Source organism: Aplidium turbinatum, chromosome 1 (genome assembly GCF_918807975.1).
Source record: "Aplidium turbinatum chromosome 1, kaAplTurb1.1, whole genome shotgun sequence".
Classification (NCBI taxonomy): domain Eukaryota; kingdom Metazoa; phylum Chordata; class Ascidiacea; order Aplousobranchia; family Polyclinidae; genus Aplidium; species Aplidium turbinatum.
The window spans coordinates 9,535,785-9,547,965 of NC_137472.1; the positions used below are offsets into that span (position 1 = coordinate 9,535,785).

General features: G+C 34.6%; 1 protein-coding gene across 1 annotated transcript; it reads left to right on the plus strand.

The window, feature by feature from the left end:
- The first annotated feature begins 317 nt into the window (after nucleotides 1-317).
- Nucleotides 318-6,533, plus strand: LOC145774118 (CD209 antigen-like protein C). The gene is made up of 4 exons (XM_082585310.1): nucleotides 318-337; nucleotides 1,724-1,768; nucleotides 3,455-3,623; nucleotides 6,284-6,533. Exons 2-4 carry the CDS (start codon nucleotides 1,726-1,728, stop codon nucleotides 6,531-6,533), a joined length of 462 nt encoding a protein of 153 aa, XP_082441436.1. The 5' UTR covers nucleotides 318-337; nucleotides 1,724-1,725.
- The last annotated feature ends 5,648 nt before the right edge of the window (nucleotides 6,534-12,181 follow it).

A 12,181-nucleotide genomic window follows, 5' to 3' on the forward strand; every position in this document is an offset into this window, starting at 1 on the left:
AATTTAATGGTAACTTTAGTTTTAAAGCAATTTATATGGCCTTTACTTATGACGTCACAAAAAATGTTGCCCCTTATGAAAAAAGCCTTGCCTTTACTTTGCCCCCTAGTAAAATTGATCTGGTTACGCCACTGCCTGGCAGTGGTAGCCTACTGTTGATATAACCACCGAGTGACTCACTATTGCACACAAGAAAACCAACTTTGAATGTGACTGTGGGTGTAGGCTGCACTTTCTTTATGTTATTTGTAATAAAAATGTTATTCTTTTTAATTTTGTGTTATCATTGTTTCAGATGAAATATCTTCTCTGTATAAACAACTCACCAATCACTCAGGTAAATAAAATTTTGTTTTCGAATGTTTCTGCCAATTTTTGCAAGGGTAAAAAAACTGCCGGTTTTTAAAAATAAATTTCCTTCTGATCAAGGAAGGAGATGCACAGACATCATCAACACACTCAGATACCATTAGCACACATACAGATCATCAGCACACATGCAGATCATCAGCACACATACACATTTATCATAAACAGACACAATCAGGTGTGGAAGGGAAGACTTCGTTCTCGACTAACAGACAGGCCACACCCTCGACATGAGGATTAATTCATGGCCTGTATAATCAAAATTGGTTGATGATGATGATGAATCAAACTACGATACTATGTTAAAATACACATATCCCATTTAAATAGCTACCGTGTTTTTGGGATTTTTTTTGGCAAGTAGACGATAAACAAAAACTTGAATAGTTAGTTATCTTTGGTACGGAAGGCCCTATTGTACTGTACTATCAAGATGATTTGTGCACCGTGAACTCTGAAAGAAACACTTGCTTTTGCTTTTACCGATTAGGTTAAATATTTTCAGCACCAAAGACCGAATTGGTACCACATGAAACATTAATCCTTTCCCTTTGTTTTGTGGATTTACGCTACGAAAGTTATCACACCAGTTAGGCGGATGTCGCGAGTCAATTGTTGAAAGCTACAGTATTAAACAAAACAACCTCTGAAGTTAGTATACTAGCGGATTCGTGAAGAATCTTTGGAAGACCCGTTTGAACTTACGAATTCGGGGCTGAGAAACACTGGTCTATAGTTTGTAAGTATTTTTAGAAAATAAAAAGGATGGTGTGATTGTCTTGAGAAATATGAAATGCATAACAAACAAAATATTGCAACAAAAACATACATGCGAAACTTAGCGGTGTACGCAATGGGGGAATTGGGCAATGCTTTCCTTCTTCAAAGATGTGCTTACACGATGATCTTTTACACTAATGAATGGTGTTGTTTTCAAATAGTTGTGGTCACGGATATTCCAAGTTTTACGAGAAACATAATGAAATTTAAATTAATAGCCAAAAATCCCAATCTCATCGATGCAGAGCTTGCGTTCTCATGCAGATATTTCAAATAGAGATTTTAATTTTGATAGCCATTTTTCATGTGCAGTAAAGCACGATAATCACAAAATGTGGGACGGGAGTGTCATTAGATAATCACCAATCTGGATTTCAAGAAAATTTGTTTAGGTTTTATTTCTGTAGAAAATATTTTTCGCAGTTGTTACTGCACGAATGTGTATGGCATGCGGCATAGCTGTCGCTTGCTCTTCCCACGAAATCATCAATCCAGAATCTGCTATGAATTAACAATATAGGTTATTTTTCTTTGCAATATTTATCAAATGTTTGCGATTGAATTGTATTTTCAGATATGAGGAAGTCCCTTGAAGAACAACTGATGGCAACACTTACAGGTGAACACAAATAGCTGCATAATGTATCAACGGATTAATTTCGTTGATTTGTTAACGATACAATTTTGGTAAAGAGGTTACTTTCTTCAGCCACAGACATATACAACCAAGCAACCACACGGCATTTAACATAATGGATTAAAATTGAACATAAACTGTAAGCTACAAACGTTTTCGGCCATACACACGTTAGCCCTTATCAAGTAACATATTTTTTGTTACTTGATAAGGGCTAACGTGTGTATGGCCGAAAACGTTAGTAGCTTACAGTTTATGCTCAATTTTAATCCATTATGTTAAATGCCGTGTGGTTGCTTGGTTGTATATGTCTGTGGCATTTGTTAACGATTACCCTAAACTTTAAAGCCATCGATTATATAATATGCCTACTTAACAGAAAAAGTACTTCCGCAATTGGTCATAGGCACATATCACAATCGTGTGGTTTTCTCGTTTTCATTTCTGATGCGTTGTTTAATGATAAAATAGTAAGACATGAAGTTGGCTTTAAAACAACTATTTTTTTTTTTACTTCTCAAATGTCTCAAAACTTTTAAGTAAATTTATAAACATTTCAAGTCATAACTTACTGCAAAGTTTCCAGATACACTAATGGAACAAATCTGAAAGTTTCAAACTGATACTTTCATATCTGTTAAGAAAGCAAAGTACCGTAATTGAACAAATCTATAGTTAATACTTTTGCAACATTAATCTGGTTTGTAAACCGGCGTATCATATTTTGTGTAGTTTTACATGATATTCTTGCAAATTCAAATCAAACCTAGCAACGCCAAAAACTGTCCAACAAATTTTGCAGGAATGGCCAACAGAGTTTGAAACGAGATTTGCGACGGAATCAACATAAATCTATGAATGAAAAATTAAAACAAAATGAAATTCTTCAATTTTTTTTTACTTAATTTTGGCCCTGTACCAATGAGATTTTTTGGAGCCAGATCTAAAAAAATACACCATATTAAAAAAATGTGCGGTAATTTCCTCAAGTTCTCGCGCTCCTTCGAAATGCTACGAACCCCTGATTCATTCCGGGCCCTGGTTCAACAGTAGGCTTACCAACTGAACCCCCCTGTCAATGGAACTAAACCTCCTGTCAATGAAACTGAGCCCCCCTGTCAACGGAACTGAACCTTCCGGTCAACGGAACTGAACTCCCGGTCAACGGTACTGAACACATGCACTCAGGGTTTTAGATTGCTTTCCGATCCTTGAACTATTTTCGAAAGGTCTCCTGTTCGATACTGCTCAAGAGCACGCGGCTGTGTCTTTGGCAGGACACTTAAAGCATACCTGAAGATGGACATGAAAATTGGCTTCCTTGCGTCCCCGTCCATTTAATCTAAATCTTCAACCACCGGTGTAAGCCTGGATACGACAAAAGTAACCTGGCCATGATTATTTTAGTTCCTTGATAGTTGTTACAATATCCCTTAATTTTGTTTGATTTCGAATCTATTCAGATCAAATTATTGATCTTAGTTTAAAAGTTAATTTTTTGTAAGGTTCCAAGTTTCTGCGCAACAGTTGGAAGGGCGCATTGGTCGTTGATTTTTTTTAAATAAAGGGTGTTCATAGACTTAATGTATTAAATGAAAGTAAAAGCTAAAAAGAAAACAGGTTATTTTAATTAACATCCTTTCAAATATTATGTATTTTTTTTCTTAGCTGTCCGCAACGGATTCGTAAGATTAGATGACGGATGGATTAAATTATTCAATGGATATCAATACAAACTATCAAGTACCCAGCAAAATTATGCTAAAAGCAGACAGTTTTGCCAAAGAATAGGAGCAGATGTAGCAGTTTACGGCGTCCGAAGTATGACGAATAGAAGGTGAGGTTTCAAACAGTGCTTAGCCTACAAGGTTTTAAACGTTGCCAATAAATCGATTTACCCATTTACAATGTAAAATATCTTGGTAACTAAGCTGCTTTATGAAACAACTTGTTTCTTTCAATACCAGGATTAATCAAGCATGTGTATGCCTATCACTTAATACAATGATTTTCAAACTTCACTCGCCCCATTCAAGTCAAAGCTTGCTAGTACAGTATGTCAAATGAACATAAAATCGCATTACATTATGTTTAATAAACAAAACATGACAGAGTTTCTTAGACACTTAAAATAATTTATTGTGAACTTTGAGCTTGCGTCTTCAAACACATATCATCAAACCACGGTCAAAAAGTGGCTAATTTATGAAAAACGAAAAATTTCTTGTAGACATGGTATTTAATCTATAAAATTTGGTTCAAAATTAAAAAAGGAATGAAACTTGGTTCGAAAAAAAAGGGAATCAAGCACCAAACAAACCGCAACTGCTAAGCCTTTCCCACCACACATAAAAAAATGGATGATGATGATGATAAAGAAGGCGGCTGGTTGGTTCTGACTTGGTTTTTGACTTGGTTGACTTGAGGAAAAAAGAAAAGAAAAAAAGGAAAAAAATAAAATAAAAAGACTTGGTTGCGAAAAAAGGCAATAAATGACAAGAAATCAAATAGTATAAAAAATAAAAGACTGGGATGAGAGAATTGACACCTGCACGCTGCACAAATGCTCTAGTCTACGTTTCAGCAGAATAATATCTACCGTTTTGGAGTCGCAGTGTCCACTGCCATAAATGATGCCTTGCTTATTGTGGCTAGATGCCTGCGACCTACGTCATCGAACAAGCTTAATGTCCTTGCATACATAAAACTAGGTGAGCTTCACTGCAAAGAAGCCATCCTGTGTTTCTTTCGTCGCACTATGAATCTCAACGAGTTGCTCCACTCAAAGCTCTATGAGTCTGTCAGCGATCGACACCAACCACTGAAATCGAATCACCCATTTGCACAGGCTACACAACTTTTGATAAAAGCTGCTGAAAACCAAGCCATCAAAGCGCAGCCCACCAATGAAGCTTGGAGTGGAAAAAGAACTCCATAAGACTTCATCGACTGTACAATACATCACGACACTAGCCCCTACCCAACTGGAATGGTTTTGCCAAGAAAAACTTGAGTGCAGTTGTACTGCTTGCGTACTGAGATGAGACTATTTCTTTTCAACATGCACAAATAGGGGATGGCTTCATCCTCGATCTGTGGGTACAGCAAGAAGGAACACACTGCAGATCAGCAAGTGCGCCATCTATCATGCCCCAAATTGTGCGCAAATCTAAGTAAAGTTGATGACCAATCAATCTAATGGCTGCTCGACACATTCTCAGGTACAGTATATAGCTTGATTCACTGATCGTGCTAAAGGTGTGGACACGAAGCTCTTCGACTCATGAGTGACAAAGGATGCAAAAGGTTGAAGCAAAGAAAAAAAACAAAAAAACATCATAGTTTAAGAACGAAAGTGCAAGTTAAAGAAAATTGTCTTATTTTTTTAATTATTTTCGTTGACGTATAAATTGTATCCTGCGTATCCGCATCGATGTGGCTCGGGCTGGCAATAATTTTCTACTTGATTGTTCAAATAGTAATTTGTTTGTTTTGATTTTTCGATGAACAAATTAATTTAAAAAGTTTAGTGTCATTTTTGTATTTTGGATTATTAAAATACTTCATATGGTTTCAAAATCTAGTTTTAAACTGACCTTCTGTGAGTCCATAATAGTTCTGCCAGTGTTTGGTTGTTGTGATGCATTAATCTGTGGACCCCAGGGAAATATTTCATTATTAAAAATGAAAACAATGAAAACTATTAATACTACAAAAAGTGCTCAATGCTAGGCAAAAAAGCAAAGCAGAGCGAATTAAATCACTTATAGTTATTACTATCTGAATCCTTAACAGCCTGTTTCACCTAAACGGATCATCAGAAGATCTTATTCAAATAGAATTAAAAGTTCATATTAAAATAAAAAAAATATTAAAATTAAAAATTCATGTTAAAAACATATATAGATTTTAATACAGTTTCGGGAGAAAGTTTGCTGGTTTACAGGAATTCCTGAGAGGTATTCCTGTAAACCAGCTCAGAAAAGTAGAGCGGTGTGGAAGAAAAGTAGTCAAATTGAGATTGGACAAACGATATTTGGAAACATGCTTATTGCTTAGAAATATTTTCAGATTCCTGATGAGGGCTAAAGTTAAGCGGAAAACGTTCGACTGTTAAAACTATTTGTAAATATGTCAAATAAATTGTTATATTGCTCAAAACTGTTGTATTTCTGTGTGTTTCCTGTCTTTGGTATATAGACTTTATAGTTATCTAACTGCAGAAAGTCGTCGTTTACTGTTGTCGTCGTTGTCGACAGTAAACGTTTACCAGAATTGAACGCTTTATTGCTACATAAGTAATTCAGCGTGGTGAATTTTTCTATTTGTGGATTACAAGGAACCACATTTGGATACTTTCATCCACCTTGCCAAAAGACTCAAATTTCCGGAGCTGTAGCCTAATATTGGAATAACATGAAGCCTTGAAAACAGTTATTCAAGGCTTTATTTTCTATCCGTTTCACCACTTTCATAATTTATTCGCTGTGTTTTCAGGATCATCAAGAACGCTTTAAACCCCACATATTGGATGTGGATTGGAATGACTGATATCGGCACAACGGGAACGTGGAATTGGATCAATGGCGACCTTGTTGAAGATGCTGAAGCTTTGTGGGATAGTGGACAACCAAGCAATTACTACAGAAATGAAGAATGCGTGATCATGTACGATGACAAGCTCGTCAGCGATGATGCTGTGTGCTCATGGAACGCCTACGCCTTGTGCGAAAAAGATGGAATATAAACGATATATAATGATCTTTACTCACTGACGTTGGAAATCCGGGTGGAATATGTTATCGCTTGTTTCTTATTGTTATGAAATAATTGTCATCAAATCTAATACGTAATAAGCAACAACGTTGTAATGTTCTTTTTATTATTTATTTGCACCAGACAAGAATGTCGATTTTCAAAGCACACAAAAACGAAGAATACAAAAATAAAAGGCATAGGCTACAATAGTAGCCTAAACAAACAGCTACTGCGCAGAAGTATTCGAAATGAAATAACGAGCTCACTTTGTTCATACAACCAACCAGTAAGATTTAACGTTAGCAAATGATGGTTGTTGATACCTGTTTGCCATGGCAGCTATCAAGGTTAAATAACAGCATGCGTAGTTTTATTGTAATGAGGACTTGTAATGAGTAGTTTGATTTACGATAGCAGTCAGACCTCATCAGGGAGGCAACAATAGAGTTTGACGACGACTCGCATCTTCAAACAAAAGAAAAAATATATTTCCCTACCAATGCATCAAATATTATAATGTTACACAAGACTTGATGCTCACAGACACTATGTTGTCTGTGAACATCAAGTCTTGTGTAACATTATAATTACAAACATAAGTAATAATTACTGTGCGACAAAAACAATTAAAAAGTGCAAAGAAGTGATTCTATGGATTATGCGAGAAAAAATAAATTTAACACTTTGCTCCTTAAAGGGAGCCAGATCTGGTTCCATCCCATATTTCATTTGATTACTAGAAGTGCAGCAAAGCTGTGCACTTGTTTTTTTATTGACTTTTCACAAAATCGCAAAGTGGATCTGATGATGTAAAACTTAATGGTAGAAACTATGTACCGTAGTTTTCTCGTAAATTAAATTTTTTTATGAATTGTGCTGCTTCTAGCCAACTTCTGGCAAGGCGTGAAATCGGTTCTACTGCGCTTACAAGTGATAAGCTCATAATTGCTTTGTGCATCAACATGCGTAAGAAGGTTCATCGTCTAGTTTTCCATTGTATAGTTTAACCTCAATAACACAAAGCGAGTTCATTTCTTCTGCTACAATATGAATACCAGTGAACAAAAAATTGTTAATTAGAAGCAATAAGACCTTTTGATGTCTTGTTAGCTCAACATAAAATAGCTCTCCAGACAAGAAATCTTTCATTTTTACATTGATTCAACGTCTGCGAATCAGATAGTTTACAAATGGCGAAGTCTAGCCCACAAAAGCACACTATATGCTATACAACAAAGGCAAATGGTAAATGGATAACAGCGTAATAAACATTATAACCTTGAAATATTTGGAAAAAAAATCTAGAAAGTCTTCTAATAATCTGGTACAAAGAATTTATGTTTTTTGTGTTTCTGCGATACTTTTTTGAATAAATTTTGAAGTTTTGTTGCAACCACCTTTATCGTTGAAGCCATAAGTTTTTTTGGGATTTTGGCTAGAAGCATATTCGACAACTTATCGAGTGTAATCGTTGCTTTGTTTGAGCTTTGTTTTGCAATCTTTTTACGCATTTTTAAACAACCCAGTCAGTAAATCAGTCCTTTGTATTTATTCAACATCTGTGAATGTTGAATAAATGTGAGAGGACTGATTTGCTGACTGCTAATTTATCTCAAATTTCCTTTACGCATGATTCTCACCTTGCTGTTGCATTGTTTCGACGGTGCGGACTGAAGTCGTATTATCCAATTGATTGGCACAATGTTCAATAAAAGTGACGTGCAAACTCACGTTTGTTGATCTAATAATTGTATTTTTGGTTGATGTAATACATGGGTGGTATTTATGAACGTGTGGCAACGTAAGCTAAATGTCTGAAGATGTAATTTACATGATAGTTTAGATGGGACTTGACATCAAAATCCATCAAATTCATGTCTCTAAGACCGAAAACTTTACACTCAGTAAATTAAACAACGCACAATTTAGGTGTAGTGTCCAGCTTTCAAACTAATCTTTGTTTCGTAATCCAACATGACAAATCTACTGTCCCAGGTAACTATGAAATTTTCTTTTGCTTTGCACGTTATGTGAAAAATTATAACAGAGAAGAACTTCTTGGGTGACAGGACTGACCAGGTCGGACTTTCAGTTCAAATATTATTAAGATCCTGAGCGACTAGTTGTTGTGATTGCGCTTTTGATTGATGCAAATGCGTTGAAGTGTGCACTACGAAATACGTGAACATGACTAATTATTCCTCTTGCGTGATTAGGAAAGCAAAACGATGTTGGGCACAATACCATGTTGCCTACATATTGTAAAGTCCATTAAGAGCATGTACAATCTGCAATGCATTTATTATTGCAATAAAAGCGGTAAATAAAGTTCTTACTTAAATTTCGAATTCCAGAATAACTATTTACTACACTGTATAAAACCATTACCACACTCTTTTCCCTACCGAAATTGAATGGCTTTGGATAACAGAGTTGTTGGTAAGTTTTATCTTAAAATTTAAGTTTACGGTAAAATAATTTACCTGGAAATCGAAAACGCTCAAAATATCGTAATTATGTTTATCATTTAATTAAAAGTAGCCTAAGTAGCATTAAAGAAGTGGCCTTTGAAAGGTAGCCTATCCATTCAGAACCGATAGAACCAAACTTGACATACGATTATAAGTCTGCCATAAAACTTATTTCATTAGAAATTAAGCTATTATATTTAGGCAGCATTTGCTGAAACAATACAGTACCTTATATCAATGCGTGATTTTTTTGTGTAAAAAGCTATTACAATAAATATAGCTCCACAAATCGAAAAGTTTTTCATCAGCTCCATCTACAATTTTCCAAAGAACACCATTAGGACGAATGCTCTACTTGAAATATTCAAGAGTGAATCATTTTACTAAAATCGAAAAAATAGACACATTAGTTGTTATATTTCGTACATGAGTGCAGGGGCTCTATCCACTTTTAGAATTCGGGTGGTGATTTTTAGACAGTGGGCTAAAATCGTCATGGAGTCATTTCAACAACAACTTTCAACTTGTCTTAGTCATTCCAACCACTCCAATGAGTGGAGGGTGATCACCTCCTTTGGATAGAGCCCATGCATGAGTGTCGGAAGTACACCAGTGTTGGACACAATATTTTACTTCAAATCATAAGAAGGAAAATTGTCTCTCTTAATTGGCATTCTTTGATGGAACAAATTAAAACAACATGGATTATGACAACATTGCTTTGACAACTGCATCACATATACAGTAACAGCAGATATTAAATTATCGGAATTTGCAAAATTTTCATTTTTCAAGTAATCGGTTTTGTGATTAACTATATTTTCTTATACGTGTTTTTCGACTGTTTTGAGCTCACTAGTAAAAAAAATGTTTTTGAGAAAAATAAACTGTAAGCTACATTTTTGCTAGTAAAATATAAAGTAAAGTGTTTCGTGGCTCAATAAGATTGAAAAACACTGCTGCTGATTGCACTCTAAATATGTTATTTTTTCTATTTTTTTGACTTAAATAAAACCATTTATTTATCTGCTTTTTACTTATCCGTCAAATTTTTAAAAACGTTGTCTCAGGTAAGCTGAATAATCAAGATAGCTTTTTTTGAGACCCAAACAATCAGGTTGCGCTTGAAGCATAAAATGTATTTAGTGTCATCAAAAATAAATCAGCATTCAAATGTTATTCTGTTCGTTTTGCCTGTTCGAGGTCTTCAGATTATATTGATTTTAAAACCAAACAATGCATACAAAATGCATCAAGGTCTGCTGCTAAACACACCTGCTACATGTGCTACAAGTAATAATAATAATAATTTGTTTTACACCTGTTGAGTGCAAATTAGCGTCAATAAAAAGTAGTTGGCGATGTTCAGCCAACTGTCGCAATTATTGAAGGTTTGCTCTGTTAGGGATCAAACCTTTTGTACGAATTTAATGCTGGTCTTCCTTGGTTTCGTTTGTCTTTGATCAGTTTCCATGAAAGGAGTGTTTCATTATAAACTGAGCTTTATTTTACAAGTAATTTGGATAAAACATACTGTAATGTAGCATCTGAAAAGTATTTTATTGCTGCCTTGTCTGTGTTTGTTGCATTTTCTTTGAATTTTAAAGCTTGCAACTTCAGTTTTTCAAAAATTAAATGAAGTTTAGCTGTGAACGAATGTTCGAATGCGAAATAGTTTAGAACTTGAGGCATTAGATTTTGTTACACCGACCTGTTCATGTTGTTTAATACCTAGTCTGCTGCAGATATGTGAAACTTAAGTAAGTTTGTGTCACACATTTGTTTTGTCACTTAAACTTCCTCAACTCAAGCACTTTGATTGTGTTACGATTTGACCTCGTGTCACTACCAATCTTTGGTGTAGATAAAGTTTACTGAATTGTTTGAATTGCGGTTGCCTTGTTTTGAGCAAAACAGAAATAACAAGAGCAATAAGTTTGCTTCAGGGGAGGACCAAAGGTTTAAAAAGTTGAGATCAAAAAAACAAATAGTTTTGTGGTGGGGTCTGACAATGTTCCCTTTGGTTTGATCGCTTTTTGTGCAGTTCGATGCCCAATAATGTTGAAGACCCACAATACCAAATTCTAAATTTTAAAATTAGATTTACTGCATGTAGAAGTTTGAATTGAAAAGTTTGGTTTAGAAGTAAAGTTCAGTTTCAAATTCTTTTTTTTTCAAAATTTTTCACGGTCACAAAAGAATTTCAATACATTTACAATATTTAAAATATTTTTACTTTCGTTTAGAAAGACTATTCAAATAGAAAGACTGTATTAATTTGAAATTGAAAGGTTACAATTATACCCATGTAGTCGGACAAAGGTCAAAACAATCTGTTTGTACTCATTAAGCCGACCATAATTTTGGTCAAAGTGCCTGTTAAAAGCATTGTTGGGCCTCAAAGTATACAAAAGGGGCCAAAACGTGGAAAAATCGGTTAAAGCCTGAAAGTTAAAGATTCTTTCTATCTCTTACCAGGAAAAAGACTTGGAAAGGATTAATGACGTAGTTTTTTGAGATATCAACATAAAATAGTCAAATAAATGGTCGAATCATTATACTTGTGAGATGACAAATTGTCTCGTATAAAAAAAGGCGTGAAATTTTTTTAGTATTTTTTAAAGGTTTTACGTTTAATGGGTTTTGGTGTATGATTAAATCTCGTGCTTGTACCATAGACAGAAGCTTTGTTACCACCATCAATTTTGTCGTTAGTCTGGAGAAATACAATTTACAGTAGAGTATTTTCTTGTAAACCTAATATAATTGTGATAACATTTCAAATACTTTAAATGTCACTCGGTTATTTTTCTGGTTTCACTTTGAAGAAGGCCTTTTTATTTGAACGGTCAAATTTATTTTACATAGATCTCTATCAATTTCGTGTTATTACTGTTTCAGAACAAAAGCTGTCTCTTCATGAGAAACTGGCAAATCAATCAGGTAAATAAAAATCATTTATTTTAACTATTTGAAGTTGTGTGTACTTGCAACATATTAGAAGCAGGGTTGTGGTTAGTGGGCATCGCTTCAATTTTGACTTTTATAGGTTTGAATTTTACGTTTTGACTTTTCAAGTTTCGACAACAACGAGTTTTATATTACTTAAAGCAATAATGACGCAATAATACAGCATAGTTACACAATAGAAACTCTTCAAAATGTG